This window comes from Merops nubicus, unplaced genomic scaffold, assembly GCF_000691845.1.
Source record: "Merops nubicus isolate BGI_N331 unplaced genomic scaffold, ASM69184v1 scaffold15339, whole genome shotgun sequence".
Taxonomy (NCBI): domain Eukaryota; kingdom Metazoa; phylum Chordata; class Aves; order Coraciiformes; family Meropidae; genus Merops; species Merops nubicus.
Window position 1 is genome coordinate 4685 of NW_008631796.1, and position 26421 is coordinate 31105.

A 26421-nucleotide genomic window follows, 5' to 3' on the forward strand; every position below is an offset into this window, starting at 1 on the left:
CACCCCTATTGACAGTTTGATTTCAGAAGTCGGCACCTGCAAAATGTGGAGAAATGCAACAAATAAATTAACTCATACCTTGGTGTGGTCTTGTATATTGGTGGAGCCTGAGGAGATGTTCCACACACCCCTTCTCCTAACCAGTGGTGTTTTTCTTACCTGGTGTGTGTTCTTTGCTTTGGGGCTTATTGTCATGTTATTTATTCAACAGGTTGTGCTGTCTTGGTGTTCTTAGAGTGAATTATCCTTTTCTGGAAACCTGCCAGACAAGATTAAAATGTGGGGAGACCATCGACAAGGCAACAGAATGGGATCTTTTCGGTAAGCATCTGAGTGTACAGTTTGTTTCAGCAACATTCTTAAATACAACAAGACCTTGCAACTTTGTTTGTTTGTCAATATTTCTGCACAGCCTCCCTTAAGCAGACTATTTTGGTAGGAGTTCTGAGGTCCGTGTGTAGCTAGGTGTGTTTGCTAAAGAATAGGCAAGTTAAGTGACAATGAAACCTTCTGCATTTCTGTGAAGTTTTTTAATTTATTTTTTATTTAAACAAGAGCTGCTTTTAGTGTTTCTATTTCTTCTCCACACCACCTTTTCTAGCAGTGCTCAGTTCAGCCCTTGTAAGCTCAGATGATGATATGCCATAGGGGTTGTGGTGCTCTATGCTGCTAAGACTTAGAAGAGAAGTATGAAATAGTGTGGTGTTGATTCTCTTTGGCCATGCTGCTTGCCTTAGTGTCAGAAATACTTGCAATTCATGGCACTCAGGATTTTATGAAAACTCTGAGAGTTTAGCTCTCTCCATGAGGTTAAGTAGACCATATATTCCCATGTATCTTGGCTGTGCTCCCTCATAAGACATTTTTGAATGCCACTTAGACCTGCACAGTGTGATATTTTTCTCAGTTTATATTCCTCTGTTTGTTACTAGGCCCTGCATCTGCAAGAGGGCTGTGGGTATAAAAGGAAAAATCAAAATACAGAGGCACTAAGAGCTCAGATTTTCCTCTACTCTGTATAATTCCTTCATCCTTTGCTCACATGTTCACCTCAGTTACTTGAATATAGGTGTGATAAAGGTACTTTCTCGTGGGATACCTTAGGCTTCTGCAATAAGAATACTTAAAATGATTGTCCAGCTGTAACATCTTGAGAAATCTGATGACATTTGAGCTATGAAAACCTGTATCCTCCAGAACATGTCTTGATAGGAGCATGATTGTGTTTTGTGATAGCATCAGTAGAGCTGTCTTGCTTATTTTTAAGTGGATTTTATTGGCATCAGTCTTGACTGTATTGGGTGGGGAATTCTAACCCTGAACCAAGTTTTAATGCTGTTCTAGGTGGTGGTGAAACAGGGACATGTAGCTTAGGAAGTCTGCACCTGGTTTGATTAACTGTGCAGATGTCTCCTTGTATCCTGTTGGTGTGTGACTCTGTAGGGAGACTCAGAGAAGAACGTGACTTACTGTAGTGACTAAGGAAATATCGACAGATTTGGGTAGCATTTGGTGGTATTTTAAAATATGTTGATATTTTGTTCTGGTTGTTTGTTTGTTTGTTTGTTTGTTTGTTTTAAAGTGTTGGAGCCTCACTTAGATGAAAAATCAGGTAGCTCCATCTCAGAATAAACCTCATTGGGTTTTGAAAAACTGTACTAAGAGGAAACCTCTTCCAGAGTGGTTTTATGCAGCTCTCAGGAGAGCTCATAGCTGTAGTGTTGTAAACTCGGTGTAAGACAGCCAGTCTGGATACATGAGCAGAGGATCATCCTGAATGTTGGTTGTTGGCAGATTTCTAGAGTCGTAGAATCGTTTTGGTTGGAAGACATCTTTCAGATCAAGCCCAGCCATTAGCCTAGCACTGCTAGGTCACTGCTAACCTGTGTCCCTCAGCAGCACATCTCCATGGCTTTGGAACTCCTCCAGGGATGGCGGCTCCACCACTGTCCTGGGCAGCCTGGGACAGGCCTTGACAAACCTTTCAGGAAGAAATTTTTCCTAATGGCCAACCTTAACCTCCCCTGAGGCTGCAACTTGAGGCTGTTTCCTCTTGCCCTAGCACTCGTTCCTTGGCTGAAGAGACCAACCCCCACCTGGCTCCAACCTCCTTTCAGGGAGTTGTGAAGAGCCAGAAGGTGTCCCCTGAGCCTCCTTTTCTCCAGGTTCAACAGACCCCGCTCCCTCAGCAGCTCCTCATAAGATTCTAGATGCTCTAGATTCCTTTGAGGGATCCTCAAAGTCTGAGCTGACAGCTGTCATCATTTGGCCAGTTCAGACTCCAGCAGAAGGAGGTGTAAATGACTGTCTGTAGTGTGTTCCTAGAGCATGTTTTGTAACCTCTGCTGTAGATGTGCCTCAGTTGACACCTTAAGTTAGCTGTTTGTCACAATGCCCCGAGAGCTTAAGCTCAAGTAGCTCCTCACAGGCGTGTGCTGGTGATGCTAAAGAACACATGCATCAGCTGCTGGAACCTTGAACAGCTGCCCAGCTGTGTGCAGTGCAGGACTATGTGGATTGCTACCATCATTAACTCATTAATATTTCAGGTATTCCCTGTTGAGTGCTTCTGGAAATTGTGCAGAAATGGGAGCACCCAAGTTTACTTTCTCACATCTGTCGTATGCTGCCTCATCTTAAACTGCCAAACATCTTCTGCGGACCTTAGACTCTTACACAACCCTATAAAAGTTTAGAGAAGAATGTGCTGCTGTGTAGATTTCAGACTCTAAGCACGTTATGAATAATACTGTCTTTATTTCTACAGTGGGAGCCAAGAAGAAAGGTTTGCTCCCGGGTGGAACAGGGAATATCCTCCTTCCCTTGATAGTCTTGCTCAAGAAAGACACTCTGGCAACTTCTCTGGCAGAGAATCACTTCCTTTTGATATCCAGGCACTCACAGGCCTCCTCAATCCTCAGTTTGCCAACAGAGAGCAACCTTCTTTCAGCTTTGGAGCTAGAGATGGACCATGTAGTGACTTCAGAGGTGGGGAGGGTCACCATGATTTCAGGGGCAGAGATTTCCCGCCATCTGACTACCAGGGTAGAGATGAGTCTCAGATGGATTTCAGAGGCAGGGAGCCCCCCTCTTCTGAGTACAGGGGCAGGGACATGTACTCTGGAGACTTCCGGGAGAGAGAAGGGCCACCTATGGACTTCAGAGGTGGGGATGTTCCCCCAGTGGACTACAAGAACAGGGAGACGTTCCGTATGAACTACAGGGATAGGGAAGCACATAACATGGATTACAGGGGCAGAGATGAACCTCCACCAGACTTCAGGGGAAGGGGGTCTTTTGATCTCGACTTCAGAGGTCGAGATGGATCTCACTCAGACTTTAGGGCGAGAGGTGTGCCCGAGTTAGACTACAGGGGCAGAGAGCATTCCTATTCAGACTTCAGGAACAGGGACGTACCGGATTTGGACTTCAGGGGTGTGGGCGCCTCCGATTTGGACTTCAGAAACAGAAACACACCGTCGTCAGACTTCAGAAATAGGCACAGGTCCCGGTCTGATCAGGATTTTAGGAGCAGAGATGTGGCTCCTCCTATGGATTATTCAGATAGGGAAATGCCTCCTGTGGATCAAAGCCTTGCAGATTTTAGACGCAACCAATCTACTGTACCTTTAGCAGAAAGAGAGGGCTCTGGTTTAACCACCAGCAAGAGAGAGGAGCCTGCACTTGGTCTAGACAGAACTCCCTTTGGTAGCCAAAAAGGAGAATTTCAACACTCAGAAGCACCAGCCAGAGAAGAGGAATCCCTTGGATTGGGTCTCGAAGATGACTCTTCACACAATTTCCAGAATAGCCGTGGACCTCTTCCTGCTCTTCAGGACCAAGAGGAGCAACCCCAGACCTTTGCCAACAAGCAGCAACAGCAGCAGCAGCTTTCTGGGGGCGAGCAGCAAGGATCCGAGTCTGATCTTGTGTTAAAGGGTGAAGGTGATCTGGATTTCCTTGGAAGGCAAGACACCGACTACCGAAACATGGAGTATCGCGATGTGGATCACCGGCTGCCAGGGCATCAGATGTATGATTATGAACATGGCAAGTCCTTTTCAGAAGGAAAACCCAGCAAAGATTCTAGGCCGTATAAGAGCCTTCAGGTAGGTGATTTTGTCAGCTTACGTTTCTGTTAAACACACGTTGGCTGGAGAATGGAAGGAGCTGGGAAGGAGCCTTCTGGTCATATCCTGTCACTTCCGTTCTGTCCTAATTCACTGTTCTCTGAGGTCATCATCATGCTCCAGGTTGTTTTAATGGAGACTCTTCTCTCTCAGAAATACTTTCTTCTCAAGAGAAATGCAATGTAGCAATTGAGAATTGCTAAGCCTGTAGAACCAGGTTTGGTTCAGAAAGTCCCCAGTTTGAAAATGACCAGACAGGGAGAGTGCTGGGGGGAAGTAGCATGTGAAAGAACTTAACTTTGTTACTTCCTCGTGGATGTTGCTTGCCAGCGCTACCAGAGAGAAGCTACTGGCTCGGGGAGACCTGTGTGGAACAGTACAGCTGTTCTCATGCATGCTTTGCCTTCCTTCAGAGTTAACTGTGAAAGCTGAAGGTGTTGGTAACTATTGAGTTAATAACAACCACTGAATTTCAATCTCCTGCTGCTGGAAAGCAGAGAGAGGTGGTTTGCCTGTTCTGTTCTCCTGGACCTAGATCTAGTACAGCTCAGCAAGCATATGAAGTGAGCTATATTAGTCCTCTAGAGCTCTCTGAATCTTAGGCAGTGCTGTGGGTAAAGGTTATGGGCCTCTGCCTTCGAATTATACCCTGCTTTATTTCCTTAGTGTTTGTGTATCTTGCGAGGTAGCATCTCTCATTTATAAAAACCATCTTGGTTGTGTGAACTCAAGGACCAAGATTACCGGACCGGTCCCAAATATGTGAAGCCAAGCAAGCTCATTCGGCTGGGAGGAGTGCCTGAAACTGCCACAAAGGATGATGTGAGTGGGAGGGGTTTCACTCAAAAACTTCTCTCAGGGCTTTCTAGAAGTGCTGGTTTTAAGTTTGCTTAGTGTAGTTCAGATGGTCTGTCATTTTCTCCCGGGGCAAATCCAGATTTAGAAGTCATTGTGATGTTAGCTTTTATCTAATTATTTCGGGTTTTGGGGAGGCTGGAGGTGATGAGCTTTTCTGCAGTTGCATGTGGAGTGTTGATGGCTGAACGCCTTGACCTCAGAATCTTTTTAACATGCCTTACTTCCAGCCTTGCTTTTTATATACCGAATATTATTACTTTGTTGCTATATTTTGGGCTCAGATGACATGTAGTGTCTAAATGAACTTGTTAGTTACTTGGAGTTGCTTAAATGAGATCTTTTCAAGATGGGAAAGATGTCTGCTGCTACTGATGATTTTTCTAAAACCCCCCAAAATTATCTAGGCTAAAAGGTGAAAAAAAACTCCCTTTCCAAAAAACTCCACTTTGAATTGGGATTTTTTTTGGGTGGCAGTTCCAGCCATGAGAACCCTACATGCAACAGTTTTTGCTAGGGTTGGCTGTGACAGTCAGAGCTTCTGAGGCTTGATACTGAAGAACCTGTGACAGAAACTTTGCCCATCAGAGAATGATAAGACTCAGAACAGTCACGCCGTCCTTTGCTTTTCTTAAAGGCAGTGAGGCATCTCTGGCCTTAAATAAGGGTCAGAGGTGAACTTTCTGGCTTGAAATCAGCCTTTGCACAGTTGAATTGTTGTGTAAATGGTGCTTGCTTATTTAAACTAACCCAAAAATACTTCCCAAAACTCAATAAACAATTCTCAGATACGGCTGGGACTTAATCAGGAAAATGTGTCAGCTTATAACAGAGTTAACATAGAAAGAAAAGGAGTCCGGGGGAGAGAAAAATCTATGTTAGCAAGTGCTTTTCTTTCTGAGGTTTGAATTTGGAGACTGAAGGATCTTGGTTTTCCTGTAGATTCTCAACGCTTTCCGAGGGCCTGATGGGACACCGGTGAAGGACTTGCGACTGAAAGATTACAGTTCAGGTGAGAATGCTTTACCAGTGCTTCTAGTTTCAAGTTTACAAAAGGGTATTTTGCACACTGATAGTCAGTTTGGTTAAAGTCTCTGGTGCCATAATCACAGGTATTTTCGAGTGAAAATGCCCACTGAGTTTTGTGATTTGTCCTCGTCTTCATAACTGATGGCTGTGCTCACTGCTAGTTCAGGGGCCGCTATAGTAGCCATCAAGAGTAAAGCCAATACTGACATGGGACTGCAGGTTAATTCTTCAATAGATTGAAAAAAAGAAAAAAAAAAAAAAATTAAGTCCTTTTGGATTGTTCTGCGTCTTGTTTCTGAGATGGTCTTGCTGTGAAACACGTCCTGCACATAGTGTCCTCAGGAAGCCTAATACACCCTAACATTTCTCCTTCAGTAACATGAAACTGTTACCTTTCTGAGATATGAAGACAGGTTAAAAAAAGAAAAAGTAAGTTTTATAAGCAAATATCCAAATACTGGGTCTGGATGCTCTCCCTCATTCAAAGAAGAAAGATTTGCTGTGCTTCTGATCAGTACATATAGGAATCTGAAGAAAGAAAGATTTTACAAGGCTGCTTTGTGAGAAAGTTGTGCTGGAAAAAAGATGTGCAATGGTAGGAAATGCAGGGTGAGTCCTGGGGATTGGTTTGGATAATACTGGTAGGAAATACCTGGAAAGCAGTGTTTATTATTTATTTTTAAATCTGGGAAAGCAGAGGCTTCTACCTTCATCAGTACTTCTTGTTACCAGTATGGGTTGCACTTGAAGCAGGTGAAATTCTCAGTGTCGATACATTATATAAAGGCTTCCTATGTGTTTAGTAATGGGAGAGAAACTGGGGCAGTTGGGTATTTCTCAAGTATATTTTTGTTTCTGGAAGCTGTCAAAGGAGATTGCACAACCCACCCGTGAACCTTTGAACTAAAGAACAGCCCTGTGTCCCATAATCTGGGCTGGCCCAACCAGCAGGGCTTAAGGGGCACAATCAATCTTTCTTGCTTCCTTTCCTCTCTTCTAAGCATAGCACAGCATGGCTGACGTCAAACACACACCACTGACTGCCACCCAGGCATTGTGACATACTCACTTTTTGCCTGTGCTGATGTGATTTGTCAGATTTTTACTGAAGCATAGAACTTTTCAGTAATAAATCAACTTGAACTGGGAATCTCCTCATAAATTTCTTTTCATGGGCGTTTTAAGGACTTACTGTCCTCATTAGAAATCTGGTGTCTCCTCCTTCCCATTCCCCATTTCAGAGACTGCTCAGGATGAGATGCAGTGTGTGAATTTATGTGCAGAGACTCCAGTATCTGCTGGTGGTCACATGTGATACGAAGGTTGCAGTTTTGTGCCGTCTTTCTAAAAGCTGCATTTGGTTTCAGTCTGTCTCTTCAGCTGCAAAGTGTGGGGGGTTTTTTGGTGTCTTTTTTTTTTTTTTGTTTTGTTTTGTTTTCCAGGCAATTGGGGAAAGAATGAAGTTAAAATTAGCTCATATTTTCTGAGCAACTTAAAGCTGTTTTTTAACCCTGTCCAGCCCACATCAGTACTTTAAGCAGAGTAAGCATTATTCTGGGTTATATGGATGCTTTGCGTTATGTCCCGAGGCTGCAAATGCAGCTGCTAATTTAAACAGCTTCTGATCCTTCTTACGCAAGGTGGATACATCTAGGACAATAAAAGCTTCCTGAATTGTGAAAACTTCCTTTTGAAATTGAGTAACTAGAAGCTGTAGTAAACTTAATCCAGCTTTTTCACATTAGGTCTTTCTGTAAAAGAGTGTGTGAAGTTGAATTCGTATTCACTTGTGAAAAGTAAGCCTGTTTGAAACTAAGGGCCAGTTGTTGGCTAAAGAATGCTTTTAGGATGGGGGCGTGTGTTTGTAAATATTCATAAGAATGCGGACCAGGCTTGCTGGATTGCAGATGTCCCTCGGATACCCCCGGGCCTGCTGGCTGCCCTGCTCTGTCAGCTTCGGGGGCTCGGAGGAGCGTGTGCTAAGCCAGTCTGAGTGGGTTGTGTGTTTTTTGAGGGCTGTCCAGAAATGTTAAAAATAACATTAATCATGAGTATACATGTTGAGTGTGCTTGAGAGAAGAATGCCTGCAGCTGCTGGAAAACAATAACCACCAGAACAAATCACACGTGATTAACTTGGCCTTGGGGAGGTTCGGACCGGTTTCACAAAAAGATAACACTTATCATAAAGCTTATCTCAGCAGCTTCCACATGATGATGGTGGCACTGTATAATCTTTCACAAGACTGTCTGTTTTGGGGTAGAATACATGGTTGAGATTTTTCTTGGAAAAAAGCAGCTCGATTTCTTTTTAAAGCCCTTTCTTTTTATATACCACATATGTGCAAAGGAAACATATTTTCACTGAAGGTTGTGCTGAGCATGGAACGCTGTTCTTAATATACCTGGTGTGAGTTTGAAATGCACTCAAGCTGTTTGTTTAGATTATTTTGTCTCTGAAGCCCACAGACTGGAATGGTGGCTAGATTTTAAATGAGATAGTGGAAGGAGAGGCCTTAAGATGTGGCATAGTCTTTCTATTTAAATCAAAAAGACAGATATTTACAGACAATGATAAAATATCAGTCAGACTTCAGACTATTACCCTACACAACATTCACTTGTAAATTCCATCAGCTGCATTTTTGAATTGATGCCTGTATGTTCAGACTGAAAGTATCAGATCCATTTGTGAGAGGAAGAGGGCTTCTTCCAACATCACATGCAAGTCTTGGCAGAAATAACTGATTTAGATTGTTGGCTTATCTCTCAGCTTCCGTTTTCAAGTGTGTCTGGTCATGTCTGTTCAATTAATCATGACAAAGAATAAACCCTGAGGTGATAGTGGAATCTTCTCAAAGACCATCAGCTGCTTTAGTCTGCAGTATCTCCTGGTGCCTCTTGCTGCCTTGCGTTGAGGCAGCGATGGGATGTTCTGCTGCTTGGGTAGATACTGGTGGTGATGACTTGTCAGCAGCTCTCTGAGAAGGGGTTGTCCTAATGGCTTTTGAGCTCCCCCTGTCCCATCTGAAGGAACTTATCTCTGCTTGCTGGAGACAGGGCTTCATGTGGCTTTACAGTGTGGACCTGTCAGTGCAGTGTGTAACAGCACCAGGCTACTGGTGGCATGGTGTCTGTTATTCTCCTTTTACTGTCCTTGTGCTTGCATTGGTGGTGATCTCGAGGAACTTGAAACCAATACACTCTGACCTTTGAGGAGTCTAACATGAACATACTTTGTCCTGGTTTTGATTTTGGTCACATGTTAAGCTTCCCTCCTCCCTGATTCTCATTGAGCTTTCCTTCTGTTTTTCTGACTAACATCAAACATAAGCAAAGTTTGAGATACCATCTTGAGTGTCTGATGTGCACAGAACTCTTTGGCTGAACACACACGTGTGCCCTGGAGAAGAGAAGACATGGAGCTATCTTCATCTTGAAGGGTTGCTAATGATGAATCATTCACCCTTAAAAGGTGCTGGAGTGGTATCCAAGTAATACGTGAGAACATGAACTGTACTCTGAACCTTCTGTTCAAATAGTTCTAGATGCGATCTCTGGTGGGACAAGCTTGGAATATGTGTTTTCCAATCAGGATTCAAGTTAGGGTTAGTACCAGCAGTTGGGAAAAGCTGCTCAGGGAAAGCAAGCCTGAGAAGTTGCTGGCAGCCCGTGAGGCTTTTCTAGCTTAATCTATGATCCTGTCTGGGGAACCAGGAAGAGTTTTTGCTGGGCTGGGAGAGCCCACTGGAGAATGGACACACTGGCCAAGGTGGAGATCGGCACTTGCGGCGAGGAGCTCTGTGAAGCAGACCTGGAGCGACCAGGTAAGCTGGACTGCAGTCTGAAGCCCCTTTAGGTACCCTCTGAATTAGTGCTCCACTTCAGATCCAGTTGGGAGATTTGGGGTTGTTAGCCCTCTTCTGACCCTCTGAATTCTCCCTTTTGAACCCTGGGTGGGGATGCAAGAGCGCAGTGCTGCACTCCTGAGGAGCAAAGCACCCATAGAAGTGGGGAGACTGGAGTAGGGAGGAGCTCTCTGGGCAGCAGTAGTGCCTGGGGCTAGAGGGGTGTCCACGTGGATACAAGGGGCTGATGCTAAAGGACAGACATGCTCCTCTGGTGGAGGGACATGCAGGAAATATCGTGTAGTCTCAAAATGCGACTAAACAAGCAGCTACCTAACAGCAGCTGCCTGCTCCGTTTTGAAAAGCTTTTGTTCTAGCAAGTACTATTGGCACCAAATGTACTTTTCTTTCTTGCTTAGGGAATTTATTTTTGCACAACCATTTATTTTGTTTCATTTATCCAGACCTGGCCCTCTTGTGGTGCTTGAAACTGCCCCCCTCATCCCTCCCTTTGTTAAACTTAAACTGCCTTGGCCAAGTCCTGGACAAAACAGGATTATCTTGCTTGTGCTCACTGAGCTCTGCTGCATTGGTGCCCTGTTAAATATTAATAAGCCTCTTAGATAAAACTTTAGAAGGTGGGGTGTTTTTTTCCTTCAAGTGCAGTCTGTCTTATGTATTGGAACAGTGAATCACTGGTTTGGGGAGGATTTCGGGAGGCCTCTGAAAATGAAAATTGTATTCTTTACTGTTGCATTTTGCTAAAACTCATCATCTAAGGTCCAGATTTTTTCACTTCATGATAGAGAAATTGGTACAGATTTTTTAGTGGTGCATTTCTCTGTACTAGGGATAACTCCTTCATTTTCTATGGGTGGTGTGTGTCCCAAGGCAGTGAGATCTCCTCACTCTTACAGCAGAGCTCCTGTTGTGGTATACTGCAGGCATGGCTATGCCTTTCTTTGGCCCACAGATAAGGGAGAGATCCCTCACTGTAGCTGTGTGTGTGGGAGGGGTTTGGGCTAGTGATGCTGGGGTAGGGAGCTCAGAAGTGCTGGTGAAATCCTGCACAGGTACCCAGCTCCTGCCTGCCACATGTGCTGTTGTGCTGCAGCTTCCAGCATCAGGAAGGGCTGGAGAGCCGAGCTGTTGCTTGGCCTGGGGAGGAGAGGTTTTTGGAAGTGTGGAACAGAACTCTGCTAACCTGAGACCTTTTGTTTCCTTTCAGGAGCGATGCAGTGCCCCTGGCGAAACCCCTCTGAAGGGTGGAGTTGTGGCCAGCGAGTGGCTTCCTCATAAAGAGGGCTTGCCACCAGCCTTTTGTAGTTTGATTATGAGTAGATCTCATAAGGACTTTGATTCCTTGGTTTGGTACAAAGAACACGCTGTGGGTTCCTGTGAGATGTCTCTAATAGGTGCTGTGGCCCAGAGGTGCAGCTTGCCTGTTGTGCTAGTTATGCAGAAGACAACCTGACCCACCGTCAAGGCTGGTGCTGTTGTACCACAGGAAGAATAATCTCCTGTTGCTGTGTGTAGTGCTTTGCACAGTGAAGATTAGGTGGACCACTGTACTGTGTCAGCCGTGAGTGAGGGCATACAGATCTCAGGTGCTTGCTGGCAGTTGAATTGATCATCCACAAGCTCACGAGATGCTGTCACACACAGAGCCTCCTCTTGAGGCATGACCAGGTCAGCTGCTTGTCAGTGGAGTTCTGTATTCTTCAGGGGCTCACCTTTCAGAAGCTGAGGAAGTATCTTCAGCGCTCATCTGCGTGAAGCAATTGATTCTTGCTTGTAGCCAGATTAGGCTGGCGAGGACTAAAAAAGCACTTTGTTGGAATTAGTCCATGGCCATCAATACCAGTCCTTGCTGTTTTTCCCAGCTGTGCGGGCAGCAGGCTTTTGGCTAGTCTTGCTTGATTACAGGGCAGCAGTGCATTGTCTCTTGGAATTGAAAGGTGTTCTCACCCGTCTTTCCTCATCTGTGATGTGGTGGCTTAGGAAATAAGTACAAATCTGTTTTAAATGAGTGTCTGTGTCAGTGATCAGCCCTGGTTCAGGGTTGTAAGGCCTGCTCAACAGAAAAGGCCACAAACACATTCATCCATAAAACATGCTCGTGGCCTTTTTGATGTGCAGAATCCTTCTCTCTGTGACAATTTTTACAAACATGCGCACCCTTCTGGCATCTCTGGCACAAAACTTCAAGGATTTTCAGTGTGCTGACATTATTACATTGACTGCTTTTCCGAGTCATTTGTGCCAAATGACAGATCATAGATCTGGAGACCAGGTTCACCTTAGCTGCACTTCCAAACCAAGTTCCTGTCTGCAATGCCTTCCCAAGTATGCAGCTACCAGTCCTTTTGTGATGATCTCAGCTTTTCATGGTTTACAAGTTTCTGTACAAATAGAATGTAATACTTTGTCTTTAATAAATAAAGCTGCAGTGTGTATGATTGTTGTGTGGGTTTTTCCCTCCTCTCCTTTGTGCTCCTGTAGAAACTACCCTTCATCTGGGCCAAGAAAGATCATCGGCCATGTGGGGCTCCTATTGTTGTAGTGCCTGTAGTTTATGGGGCTGCTTGAATCTGCCTTTGAGGGCACCTCAGGCAGGTCCTTTCTGCATTGTGTCCTCCTGGGTGAAAGGAGGAGGGTGGACTGTAGTGCTCTACCTTTCAGTATGCAGCTGTTTCATATCCTGTGGTTCTGGTGCTGTTCTCGTGTGAGTGGATAAATCTGTAAGGGCCGTATGAAGGGAAAGGCCTTCTTTTCCCACCAGCCAGGTGTGGCTTGTGAATGCTCAGCCTTTGAAAGCAGTTGAGGATATGGCTTGTTGCAGATCGTCCTCTTTAATATTCAACAGCAAACTTTTGCTGGTACAGCTCTTCAGCTTTAGTCACTCTGAAGACCAATTTATCTGTGCAGTAAAGAGATCTGACAAATTTATGGATGCTCAGAATCCACCAGCTGGTACTGAGAGCTCTCGGTTTTGGCTTCTGAGCTCCTGTAAGCACAGATAGATTGCCACCCTTCCCTGCCGTGCCGTGGGGTTGCCTCCCAAGTTTCCAGGCTGCGCAAACGGCTCTGTTTTCTCTGCTCGCCACAGAAAGTTCTGTGCCGTTGTCTGTCCTCACCACAACGGCAGGACTCGGTGTTCCACAGATATAGCCACTACTGTGCATGTACAGGAGCTCCTGCCTGCTTGGATGTATAGAGTGTATTATGCCTGCTAATAACAGCACGCAGTAATAGCCAGTATTTTCTTGTGATGAGCTATCCACTGTTTAGTATGGACGAACTATACCTGCATCTTTCATTGGAGGAAACAGAAAAAAATTGTGTCTGGGGCTATGAGTGTGTTGCCCAAATCTGCAGATGAGGTGGCTCTTCACATTGACCAAGGAACAGCAGATTCTCTGAGAACAGTGTGCAAAACCCTGTTGCTACCACCTGAGCTGTGCAAAGGTCAGCGTGTGAGAATGCCCATTCCTCTAAGAGATGTGGAAACCCTTCATACTCTCTCCATACCTTATACTGTAGTTGCTGTTGAACCAACAGAACTTTCTTCTGTAATGTGGATGGAGCTCTGTAGACGATTTCCTCACTTGCTCTGCTCTGCTGTGCTGTCTCCGGAAAGAGCATGCAACAGGAATGTCCTGACTTCAACAGGCTGGCCACAGCTCTGCTTTAATGTGCTTTCTCTCCAAGTCCTACAAGTGCCCAAAACTGCAAATGCTTTTCTTCTGTTGCAGTTTTGTCTCATCTCACAGGAAAAAACGCAGGTGAAGTGGTGTTGCGATGGTTGAGAAGCTCTCTGCCTATGGGGACTCTGTCGTTATCATCTGCCTTCGGGCTGTGTGGCACCATCTGGCAAATGCAGGGACCTCCACCACATTCGCAGCTAGCCCAGCTGGCCAGTTTAGCATAGTGTCTTTTGGCAACCTGTTTGCAGAGTCACTTCAATAGGTGGCCATCTTCTTACCTTCCAGGCCAGAGGAGGGGGAATATGTTCATATTGCTGCACAGCAGGTGGGTTTTGTAGCAGTTGTTGAGAAGGCGAGTGATGGTTCAACACTGACTTAAAGATGTGTAGACATGGCACTGAGGATCATAGTTAAAGTGGTCGACTTGGCAGTACTGGGTTAATGGTTGGAGTCAATCTGAAAGGTCTTTTCCAAGCTAAATGATTCTATGATAAGGTTACCTAATGCCTTAACCTTGTAGGGGTGGGCAGTAACGTGACTTACTGTGTGCTCGTTCCCAGAATCCAGGAGCTGGATCACCTCTTTGAGTTGGATGCATTTTTCATGTTGCCTTCTTTCCAGAAGTATCTTTGATTTGGCACAGGCAAGGCTGCTGCGATTATGTGAACTTTTAATTTGACCTCCTAAAATTCCTGTGAGATTTTTTTTTTGATGTCTTCACACTGTGTACAGCCCCTATCAGAACAACTTCATGGTTTTCCTTTATTTAGATCTTTGACATAACAAACTATCATGAAATAACACATAACTATGTGTCAGTTGTTCAGTAGAAGCTCTGTGCATATAGAAACAAGTCTTATTTTAAATCCTGAGTCTTTGATATTTTTATCTGAAGCCAAAGAACAGCAATTTTATGTTAGGCTTTCTGGGTTTTTAGCCAAACCATGGCATGCTAACAGGGACGTGCTATTTGTTGTCACATTTTACTTCACTGAAACACATCTGTTTCAGAGGCAAGATATTCCTTATTCAAATGTTTGCAGAGCAGCTTCCTGGAGCTCTAAATATGTTCTTAATCCTGAGTAGTAAGTGGTCGTGCCCATTTTCAGTGCCGAAAACAACCAAGCGTGCTTGGTGGACATCCGTAAAGGATTGTGTATTCAAGTATTGGGGGGCTGCTCTTGTGGGAATGTTCATCTGAGTGGTGTCACTGTGCTGCAGAGTGCTGGGGAAATCCTGATTTCTTTCCTTTCTGACAGAGTCCATGTTGCTCAAATATACTTCTGCCAAAACATAAAGCACTTCTTATCCATTTTACTTTTTTTTTGTGGATCTTGAAACAGTGGTATTGCACTTCAGTAAGTGAAGGATCAGATTAAAAAGGTAGCAGTATTTATGTACTCATGTGAAATCTTGCATATGAATTGTAGCACTCTGTAGCAGTGCTGCTGTGCCACAGGCCCCCCGTTTCAGCCTTTTGAACTGGAAGGGTGCCAGGGGCAGGGAGACAAAGCAGAGGTGTCATACCATCCAGGGCTGATGTTACTCCATAGTTCTTGCATGCTGAGCCTGCTTGTCAGATCTCTGCAAAGATCTGGATCTGGGAGTGGGGGGAAAGTGTCGAACCTCCACAAATTTTCATGAGCAGCTTGGAGTGGAATGGTGGCTCCAGGCTGCTCTCTTCTTGCACCACTACTTCGGCACTGTCTGTGCAAGGACAGCTTGTAGGGAATTGCAGAATGCTGTGTCCCTCTGCAACCTGACCATGAGAGCTGAACATCTGGCCTGAAGCTCCTTTTGACAGGATATGGGGGCACAGTTTCTGGTTTTGGTTCTCATAGTACATGTTACTGCAGCTGTGCTTATTAGTGGGGTTTGGTTTGGTGGAAGGCAGAGGTAAGAAGGAGCATGAGGAGACAAGTGCTGGCTATCTCTGTGTCTCCACAGGATGTTTGGAGCGATCCTCTAGTGTACATTCCTCCAAGCTTCTCAGCTCTTCTACCTACTCATAACATTCAGTGTTGCACTCTTGGTTGTGTCATGCTGGATTAAGTCCATGCCTAAACCATTTACTCACTCCACGAGGAGTGGGATGTAAACTGCCTCTCATCAGAGAGCAAACAGAGGGAAAACTTTTGCAGTCTTACTTTCTGTCTCTTAGGAGACCTCTTACCTCCCATGCACATGGAGATAAGATAGCACTCTGATCCTGGCTTGCTGATTATAGCAGCTTTCAAAAATCCTCTCTGTGCAGGGGCATTGGGAGCCTTACAGCCTGACAAATACCATTCAGGCAACCCTTTCTAAAGAGGAGGGAAAGAAGTGACTCCAGAGTTCTGGATTTGAATAAGACTTTAAAACGAGCCTGCACGCTGTGCCGTGAAGCAGCAGAGGTATCTATCTGTCCAGAATGCAAAACAGTCTCCCAGAAAGGGGCAGCACTGCTCCTGGAGAGAACTGCTTCATTTTCACAGTGTGATTTAGTGTGGCTGGAACTGCAGAGCAGAGTGGGAACAGCTGGGTGGTGTGGTTCTGTCTGTCCTGCCAACTGAAACTGTATCTCTAGTTCCAGGTGCCCACTTCATGTGGGAATATCAGGTGGCTTTACCTGCATTCCGCCACAGACTGCATGCTGCTGCCCTGCGCCTTTCACTGAGCTGAAAAGCACCCAGATTGATACCTTTCCCTCTCGTGTGATTATATTGACTAAAACAACAGGGAGAAGGGGAATAAATTCCTGTGCGAGGTAGAGGAGGAGCTAGATACAAATTGGAGTCTCATTATAAAGGCAAATGTGCAAAGTCAGGACTGTGTTGTTAGAACAGTGTGCAAAGAGCTCCCAGAAGAAAAAAAAAAAACAAAAAACAAAACGCTTGGGTAGGGTTTGGTGGTGGAACACTCTTATGTGGCCTTATTTCTGATGTGGTGAAGTACAAATCATTGAATTATAGAATGGTACAACTCATCCACAAGCTGGCTTTCCTCTCACTCCTAACCAGCTGAAAGAGCAGCAGGGGGAGGGAGCAAAGCCCTTACCCTCGCTGTTTCTTCATGTGGAAGCATCTCAGCCCATGATCATCTTGAAAGCACTGGTTTGGAGTGAGGTGGCCTTGGCTTGTGGATGGTGGGGTTGTGACTTTAGGTTATTCCTTAGTGCTTCAGTTCTTGGAGATAGGATGGCTCTTAGGATGGTCTTAGCATCTGTAGTGTTCACCCTGCCCTTTCCTGTGGGATGTAACATTTCAGCACAGGGAACTGGAGGACACAGTTGAACCAGTGGGTCCCTTCTGCCACTGGCTGAGATGATATCTTCACAAGGAATGAGGAGAGTAAAGCCTCTCTAGTTTCTCGCATCTAAATTTAAGCTCCCACTCCCTCTTGTTACATGTGCAATAGCATCTATACCAAAAGTAGAAAGCTGGAGTTCTCATTCCTGCGTTGCTGCACTTTTTCATAATTTAAGGGATTGGATTTCAAAAGTAAGCAGGTGTTGAAGGAAAAATAGTGAAGGCAAAGGAACCATGTTAGTTCTTTCTGAAATACTGCCCAGTTAAAATGCTGGCTCTTCTCATAAAATGCATTTGCAGCGAGATACTTCAAAATGACTTATCAACACTTGCTTTGGAGAGCAGTACCTCCAAGGTACCACAAAATGTGAAACTAGCAATGGAAAATCACTATGCCTTTAAAAAAAACCACAAAGCAATTATTTCTTAGCCAGAGGAAGGGTGTGCCTGTCACTGGGTTGTGTAAGGGGAAGTGGGAACACTGTACTATTAACATTCATGATAAACTGCACAGTTAATCATCATCCAGCTAGTCCCTGACTTCTCTCCTTTTCATTCTGGAGTAGAGGGGTGGTGGTTAGGGGGCTTGTCATTGGAGGGAAAGGGAAATTGAATATTGAATGTGGCTTTCTTTATGACAAGGCACTAACATGACTCCCGTCTGTATTTAAATGCTGTCCCCAGGTTACGACTATGGCTATGTCTGCGTGGAGTTTTCACTCTTGGAAGAGGCCATCGGATGCATGGAAGCCAATCAGGTTGCTTTACACTTCGGTCAATGCTGCTAGAAGATTTTAAAATTTTTTTTGGTGGGGTGGTGGAAAGCCAATGAGGTTATTTTTATTTTTTTTGGAGCATTCAAAGGAAGATCTGTTCTTGTATAATACACAACGCTGCATTTTAAATGTTGTTTCCAGAAACTTGTAAAAGGCTTAGAAATGCCAGTGGGAAGGAGCTGCTGGACACCAAATGGTCTGCCCTCCTCTAGAGGCTGGTGGCTGGCATACTCCTCGTGCAGGTTTTGGCCCTGCTGCTTTTGTACTGGCACTGAAATCTGGTCGGAAGAGTTCTAGCACAAATGCTTCCCCCGGCTGTGTGCGCGCGCACACACACATATGTGACTGTAGGTGAGGCCTCTGAGTCAGCTCTGACTTGCACGCTCTGCTTTGCCATATGCTGTGCCTGTGGGAGAGATTCTGAATTGTGCTTCTCCCCCATACCTATCCTGTCCTTTGGCAAGCCGGAGCTGCAAACTCGAGGACTGCCCTACGTTGTAGTTGTGCCTGGTAAATCTGAATGTTCCCAGCCCTTAAAAGTGCATAATGGCTTAAATCTTCAGTCAGTAAGTATCCAAGGGGAGCCTTTGTTCTGACCTGGTATTTGAGGCTAGAGCAGTTGTCCACCACACAAGAGCAAGATGTGTAGAATTTGTTAGATAAAAGATAGATTCCCATCTCTCCTACCCCCACCTGTGCCGTGGGACTGCAGGTGATGGATCACTCAGGAAAAGCCACTGAATGATTGATCTCCCTTCACTACATCCCTTATGTCCCCTCTCTGCTGCCTTCTTCCTCCTCGTTTGCTTCAGTAAGAATCTATACCAATTCTCTCAAGCCTTTTTACCTGAATCCCAAGTCTCGCTGTCATGGGAGGAGAGTCATGAGTCAGATTCAGAGCTGTGCATCTGTGAAAATGTGCTTACAGTTAATGAGTCTTCACAGCTGGGGTTTCAAAGGTCCCACTAAATGCTTGCATTTCCCTCTATTTTCAGTTACAGAGGTATTGCAAACTTACAAAAATGTTTTACAGAAATAATTCTGTTGCTGCAAAAGAGCCTGGCACATTCCCACCGGGGTGCTGGTGGTGAGCACGGAGAGAGAAGGCTCTAGAATTAATTATTAATCTTACCACTAGTGACAATTTTTATTTCCTCTTCCATCTCCTGACAATTCCCAGTTTATGTTGTGGCCGCTGGGGAATCTGTAGTTACGCATGGCACTCCTTTTAACTAAATACCTCTCCATATTCTTTCCACAATTATGCTCCCATGAAATAATGTCTCCTTACATGAAAGCAATTCCCAAATACCTGGGAATTTGGGAATTCCTCTTTTTCTCACTGTTGATACCTGCTCTGCCTTTTCTCCTGCTTGGAGCATCCCTATGTAGTTGGACAGGCGTTTGACTTCATCAGTTTTGGTCCATTGCTACAGCAAAGAACCTGTAAGCACCAGTCCTTAAACTGCACCGAGTGCCTGGAGGAGCCCAGTAAATCACTGGTGACACATGTATGAGGTTCTGGCTGGTGTTCAGCTGCCTCTTACACTGACCCTCCCCAGCAACAATTGTACCTTCAGGCTGGATAATTTTTTACCAACATTCAGGCAGGGTACTGCCAAAGCCCTGCTAGCGGTGGGAGTAATGGACCAAGCCATGCACTCACTCTACCTGGAACACGTTAAAAACAGACAGGGTATGAAGTCTTCCCGTTCTTCCTGCTGTACGTGGCTGTGTCTGTCTGCAGAGGAGATCTGGAAGATGAAGTAGTTTGAGGAGATCATCTCCAAAGCCTGCATGTACCAGTCTTGGCTGTGTTTTAGTAGAGCTACAGTAGTTTGTCATTAGTGAAGCAAGAAATGTGCTTTTTGGGGTGACCCAGGCCATATGAACGTGGTCAGGAGAGTTGTAACATCTGGATTGCCCCGCACATGTTAACTTCTCTAATTTGCTCTTGTTTGAACATGAAAAAAAAGGCCATCTAATTATTTAAATAAAAAAAAAAAAATAGTAAGATTTGTATCTGACCTGCTGCAAGGGAGGGAGCTGACTTTTAAGTTCTCAATAAAAGCCAAATAAAGATATTCAGAAAGGGAGTTATGCAATTCAGTTGTCCTTAGACAATAGCTATCCCATTTTAATATCTTCCATGGTAGAACTGAAGATCATCTGCTTAGATTGAGAATCAATCTGCATTTTTACAAGCTGCAAAATCCAAAACCTGTGTTAGTTAAGACACACATTCTTTGATAGTTCAGTTATTTTCAGAAGGTTATCAGCTATCCCTGTCAAATTCAGTCACTTGTGAGAGCATAAATAGCAGAACAGTGTCAGCCCACAGTGACATCCTGGTCCATCACTAGTCAACCTGCCTATTTCTCAGTCATCTGGAGGCTGGGAATAAATAGCTTGTGCAGAGATAGCGAGTTTTGATGCTGCTTAGTGCCTGTTTAACTGCCCCTGCCCAAAGAACAATTTGCTACATCCCCATATTGTATAATTTCTATATGGTAAAATCCATTTGTTTTACTCAGCACCCACTTAAGATGGTCCCCAAATTTGCTAACTACAGATTTACCAGGTCCAACTCATTCCGTGCAGTAAGTCTAGCATGTATGTGTGTGACTGCTGAGATTTCAGGGGGCTTTCTGTTAATTACATTGTGGTAAGGAAAACATCCATCTTCTATGGTGCCCTAATTCTGTAGGAGAGTTTCATTCCACCTGTATTAATTGCTGCAGCTAAAGTAACAAAAATGCCACCCCTTATTAATTGCTTTGCCTTGTTGATCGTTATGTCAGCAATTTGTTAGAGCTCATGGGTCCCATCTCATGTATGTGAGGTGTGATGGGTGGTCATTACTGCTAGTGCTGAGGTTGGGCTGAGCTGGGCATAGGCTGCCCACTCTCCTGCTGTCTTTGGGAGGCTCTTTTCTTCCACAGGGCAAAGAGTTTTTTGCAGAACCTGGGTGCAGCCCTGGTTGGTGATGCTGTTGCTGGTCTTTTGTCGCAAGTTGACTGTTGTTTGACTTTTAGGAGAGGAGACCTCATTTCTGTCTGTGTTGAGCTGCTTTTCCTTTGGGGAGAGATAGGTATTTTGAATGGAAAATGGGGTTCCTATCTGCTGAGTCACTTGGTTTCTCCTAAGTAGTCTTTCCTTCCTCTTCTAATTTTTGAAAGGTTGTAGTATGCTGTGGCGTTTGTCTTATCACATTTTCTTTGCCTTCAGGCTCAGTGTAGCCCCTGGTGCAGTAGTGTTGCTGTCTGGGGGCACTGGATTTGCTTCTTGGAGACAATTCAGAAATGCGTCCCATGGCTCTTGTTCTCCATATGTGTCGGGATCTCCTTGCACTCCTCCTTCACTTGTAGAAAAAAAGACATGTAATAAGCTTCTTATTGGGTGGGGGGAAATTGTGTGGGAAATGACATACCTGTCATGTGCCGTCCCGTGTCATCAAGGCAGGTGAAGGAGGAGAAATGGAGAGAGCCTGTCTCAGATACCTGGGTATTTTACTATTTTCACTGAGGTCACTGAGCTTGAGCTGGTTTTCATACATATGGAAGCAGAAGAGGTGTTTTAAGCTTGGGAGCAAATAATGAGACTTGACTATGTCATATCATCTCGAAAGCCTCCTTGGCCTCAAACTTAGCAAGAGTGGCAGCCTGAGTATTTCCTAGATTTTGTTGCTAGTCCCTAACATCTTTGTAATCCTATATTCCCTTTTTCTTAGGTAAGAGGGCAAAAATGGGAGAGCTATAGGATGAACCTTTAGAAATACATACTTTGGTAATTATTCTGGAGGTCTCCAGGTGTGTGTTGGAGTGCTCATTCCAAGACTTGCTCTTCTGCCTTCCTGCATTGAGGCCAGCACGTTTTGGAGAGCGTTTTCCCCTGCGGTGCTGTGCCATCCTGGTTCAGCTTGCTGGGCACAGCCATCCCTCCATCCCCTGCTTGTTTCTTGCTGGACAGGGTAAGAGGGATTCTTACTGGATTTTGTGGGTGGTCACTTTAGTTGAGCATATCCCACCACGGTGCAACTGGAAGCACCAGCTGTGTGTTTATGCTGCTCTGGGCTCGTCCCCTTTTATCCATTTGCTGCAGTGCCTTCTTGCATGTAGTGTGCACACAGCTTCTGGTACAGATCAGACTTCACAGGCTTTCCACTGTAGCTGTTGGTGTTAAAATCCACAAGATGCTGTGACAAGCAGGCCAAGCCGAGGACTTTCTGTCCTGAAAACATTTACAGTAACCAGTCACAACTCTGTGTGGCTTCCCAGTGAAACATGGAGGGAGCTTTCGGTTATCCTGAGAATGCTTCTGGTGACCTGCATCTTTGGAGTATTTACTGAAGCCTGGGGTGCAAGGAGCGCGTTGCGGTTTGTAAGAGAAAGTGTGTGCCCAAGTAGCAAAAATAATTGTTTTCTTTTGGGTAGGATGTGCTGAGTTGTGGAGTCTGGCATTTTTTTTCAGAATATGCAAAATGCCCCCTGTGACGGCAGATGACACCTGCCTCAAGTGTGTTTTCACAGGCTGCCTGGAATCCATCATTTACTGGCGTGACAACATCACTCCATCTCTTTGGCTTTAACCTGCAGCTGAGGGTGGTGGTGACAATTGAGTGTGTCCACAAAACCCTGAAATCCCTTGACGTGCTGCACTAAGAGTGCTGGAGGTGGCCTTGCTTTCATATGTCCTCCTCAGCTTCTCAGCTGAGGTTGTCTCGTCTTTCTCTTGGATGTTTGGTGTGTGGATTTTGCTCAGCTTATATGATTAGCACACATCTTTTTTTCCCTCATGAAACCTGTTGTGCTTTGAACTCCGTGGGCTTCTAGAATAACCTTTCAGAGTCTTCCACTTTGAGTGTATGTATGGAGAAGGGAAAGGCTTGCCTACCTGGGCAGTGTTTCTTCTATAAACATCCCAATGATCTGGGAAACATGCACATTATGGTGTAATGTTTATGATCCAGCTGACCTATGGAAAGTTCCCTTCAGAGGTTACCTTGTAATCAGATGAATAGATTTCCAGGCAGCAGAGCTAATCTGTTGGGGGTGGGTTGGTTGGTTGGGTTTTTTTTTGTGTGTCTGATTCAGTGTGTGACCTTGTCATGAGCTCACCCTGGTCTTACATCACTCAGGCTTGAGATGTTTAGTCAACCAGTTGTTCATTGCCACTCGTGTCTCACTAATCTCTCACTAATCACTGCACCGTACCACCGTGGAATTGGAGTTGTGAGCCTCTGAAGTCAGTCTGGGAGTCTGCAGTGGGAGACTCCCAGTGCTGGGCAGAGGCTTGCCTGTCAATAAGCAGTTGGATCTGATGGGGTGACCTGTGGCAGGGCTGGGTGTGCAGTGATGCTGTCATAAAGGCACTGGCTGCTTTTCTGTTCGGAAGGACTGACTGCATCTCTGTGTGCTACAGAGACCTTCCTGGTGCAGAGAAGGGTGTTTTTTCTTATAAAATGTAAATCAAAAAATGCTGGTACTGAAAATTCTTCTCTGGACCTTCTGTCATCTCAGCATCTTCTGTCATCTCAACTGTTAAAGCTGTGTGAATCTTCCTAGTTTCTCTTTCTTTGGCACAGGAGGTTGTAAGAGATCCTCTTTCAAAGACTTCGCACGCCTCCTTCAGTCAGTGGTAGTTGCCTATCAATGTGTCTTTTCTAGCCCTACCCAGATTTAAAACTACAACCTCCTGCCTTGCCTCAGGATGCTAACTAACATCTTTTAAAATAAGTGTGCTTTTAACTGAATGAGCTGTCAGACTGCATCTTCTTGCTGTACTTGTGTGTGACTCCAGCTTGCCTTGTCCCTCTGCCTCTCCACTCTTAGTCCAAAATCCTGTCCTCTTTTCTCCATGTTTCCTTGAGCCTCACCTTACCTGTGAAATGAGGACTGTGTGCATTTGCTGCTCTGTGATGGGATTGTCCCAGAGGCTTGGAGCATGGAGCAGATGCAAGAGCAGGACTTCCTTAATATCTGTGATTGCTGCTGGGGGTGTATGGCCCATCAGGGTTATCTCACGGCTCAAATATTGCTATATATTGCAGAAATATCTCTTCCCTGTGCTGAAGTTCACTTGGGCTGCTGTGTAAATAGGTTGTTCCGCATAAAGGATCCCTCCCTCCCCTTCTCTAAAATGAAACTGCCCTCCCTGTGGCCCAGGGCATTTCTGTTCTGGTTATGGATTTGTTGTGTATTTTTGCAGGTTGACATTAACAAATCTGTGTGATGATGTACCTCAAACACTCATTCGTTCCCTATAGATGTCAAATGCCTTGTTAATGAGGTTCTTTGTTGTTGAGATAGATGTTCTATTGACAGTGCCAGGAGCTTGAGCTGGCAAATGTTAAGGAATAATTGTGATTTCCTGAAATCTGTTTAAATAACTTGACCCATGAGTGATTGCCAAGATAAATGTCCAGTCCTCCCTGGCTGATGGGTGGTGTGCTGTGATACATTGTGCTTGCAGTGCATCACTCACTCCTCTTGGTACCACGTGTCACTGTGCAGCATCCAGAGGTGCTGGGGGTGGATACTTCCCTACACTGCTGCCTCAAAGCGAGGGACCACTGTTGGGCAGATGGACCTTTGATCCTGCCCAGCATGGCTGTTGTAAAAACGCTGGGTACTTGACAACTTTTGCTTGTGAATATGAAGTGTGGCGTGCACCCCAGGTAAGTCTGCTCTCTGCCCCCTCTGCATGGCTAAAGTTGTATGTGGAGCACTCCTTGGCAGAGCAATTCCTAAGAAATAGCTTTGTTCTGGTCGCTGTCAACATGCAGAGTGTTTTCCTGAGTGATGTGGCATCTGGCATACTCATCTTTTGAATTCATCTGTAGGTGAGATTTTGCCTTGAGCTAGAAAGGATTTGAAGCAGTCCTTGGATGCAGGATAGGGATGCTACCCTGCCTGGGTAGCTGTCAGGTCCTCCCCTCCTAACGTGTTCATGGATCATTTGTGTGACAATGAGAGAATCTTAGTCCTAGATGCTGCATGTAGGTGCAGTTTCACCTTAAAACGAAGAGCAGTGTTATACTGCTGGCTGCTCTTACTGTCAGATTATATGGGTTGTATTGTGCTTACCTTCATTGCAGGGTTGATTTTCTAAGAAGATCTTTAGAAACTCCAAATGTATTCTTGTGTAACTGTTTGTAGAGTGCTTATCACTGTAGCATCAATGTGCTTCAAAGAAGTGTGGTACATCAGCTGTAGGACAGATAGCATGTTGCCACTGATGGTAGATTGTGTATGTGGTCAGACAGTGATTTGGGGTTAAGATGTAAAATCCCTTGATCAAGCTCCTATATGAAAGTTAGTAGGAGTCGTGGTGCTAATTTGCTTTGATGCTTTTGAAGTCATCTTTTAAGTGAGCTGGTGACTAACAGAACTGCAGATGCACTATCAGAAATTCCGTCTGTACTCTTAGAAGTAGATAGTGCTGATGATATGATTGAACTTACTTAAAGGAGACACGGAGGCAGGGAGAGGGAAATGTCTCTACGGGTTCAGTTTATATGAATAAAGGCATCTTGGTGAGCATGCCATAACTTTCTTCTCTAGAGCAAGACCATTTTCTGTCATGATATGGAGTGGTTTGCACAAGCCCTGTCATTGTGAGCAACGTGACCGTCCTCCTCAGCCCAATCCCAGCAGCACTGAGGAGAACACCAGACATGTTTCACAAGCATATGAGCCAGATTCTAGCGCTAAGACTCCATCTGGACTGTTTTGATAAGTAGGAGCACACCAAAATTTTGTTGCCATTTTCACTTGATGAGTTGGTTTTGTTACCTTCAGGGTCAGGGTGGTTCATTCATGCTTTTATGCCATCTCAGTGGTGGTGGCTTTTCCAGTCCTTGGGGCACTGTTGGTTGATTCTGGATTCCTGGAACAGGAAGGTAAAAAGTTGAGTCTAGAGGCTGAAAAAAAATGTCAAACTCCACAACCCCTGAGGTTAAGGAAGGAGGAAGCACTGTTTCCTTCTCTTAGAAGAGTGATGGTCTGCCTGCTTTTCTGCTCAAGCTATGTAGATTTTTTGCATAACTATGGTTACGGTAGAGAGAGAGCTGGAATACCTTTCATATGTGGATTTTAGTCTGTTTTCTTCCAGGTTGAGTTTGTGTTGGGCCTTTTCAATGCAAATAGTGGAAATTGGGGTACATGCAAAAAGAGGACCTTGAATTTTGCCATTTTCTACTCATGTAATGAGACACACAAGTAGAAGATTGAATTTAGATGTTTGAAGCTTGAAGATGCAAGATCAAAGCTGTGGCTCTCAGTAACTTTTATTTGTGCATTTCTGTTTCCCTTTGACTGTAACTGGGCTGTTAATGTTCGTGACTAGAAATGAAACATGACTACAGTGGAAAATAGGGGATGGCAATTGTGTCATTATCCATCAATCACAGGCAACAAGGAAACAGGTATTTAGCACAGAAGGACACACAGTTATTATCCGCCCCATTCCCCTGCAAGCCACAGGTCACCCTCAAGACTCTTATTAAAGCTTTAGTACCTACAGAGCTCCCGGGGAGTTCTGTGTGCTGCAAGGTGGGAGATCAGGAGCATTGCTGTCATTCTACGTCTGCACAGGACAAGAAAGCACGTTAGGTGGAAGACCACCGAGGGTTCTGGCAGACAGTAGCCCTCTGTGCTTCTGGGAAAAAGGCACAGCCGTGCCCTGATCCTTTCTGGTTTCAGAGGAAGAGAATTTCTTCTTGCATCATACCTGGCGACCTGTTGGACCCAGCATGTGTGAATGGGACAGCAGCTGAGAGGTCCCTCAGT

The 26421-nt window shown here is 44.9% G+C and overlaps 1 protein-coding gene across 1 annotated transcript in view; it reads left to right on the forward strand.

Annotated features, from left to right (window-relative positions):
- The first annotated feature begins 211 nt into the window (after window positions 1–211).
- The window catches only part of RBM6 (RNA binding motif protein 6), a 51641-nt gene continuing 25431 nt past the window's right edge, over window positions 212–26421 (forward strand). The window contains exons 1-5 of the mRNA XM_008947711.1: window positions 212–321; window positions 2768–4109; window positions 4863–4952; window positions 5928–5997; window positions 17541–17614. Of these exons, the coding sequence (XP_008945959.1) occupies window positions 278–321; window positions 2768–4109; window positions 4863–4952; window positions 5928–5997; window positions 17541–17614 (1620 nt within the window). The 5' untranslated portion in view covers window positions 212–277. The remainder of the gene's footprint in view (window positions 322–2767; window positions 4110–4862; window positions 4953–5927; window positions 5998–17540; window positions 17615–26421) is intronic.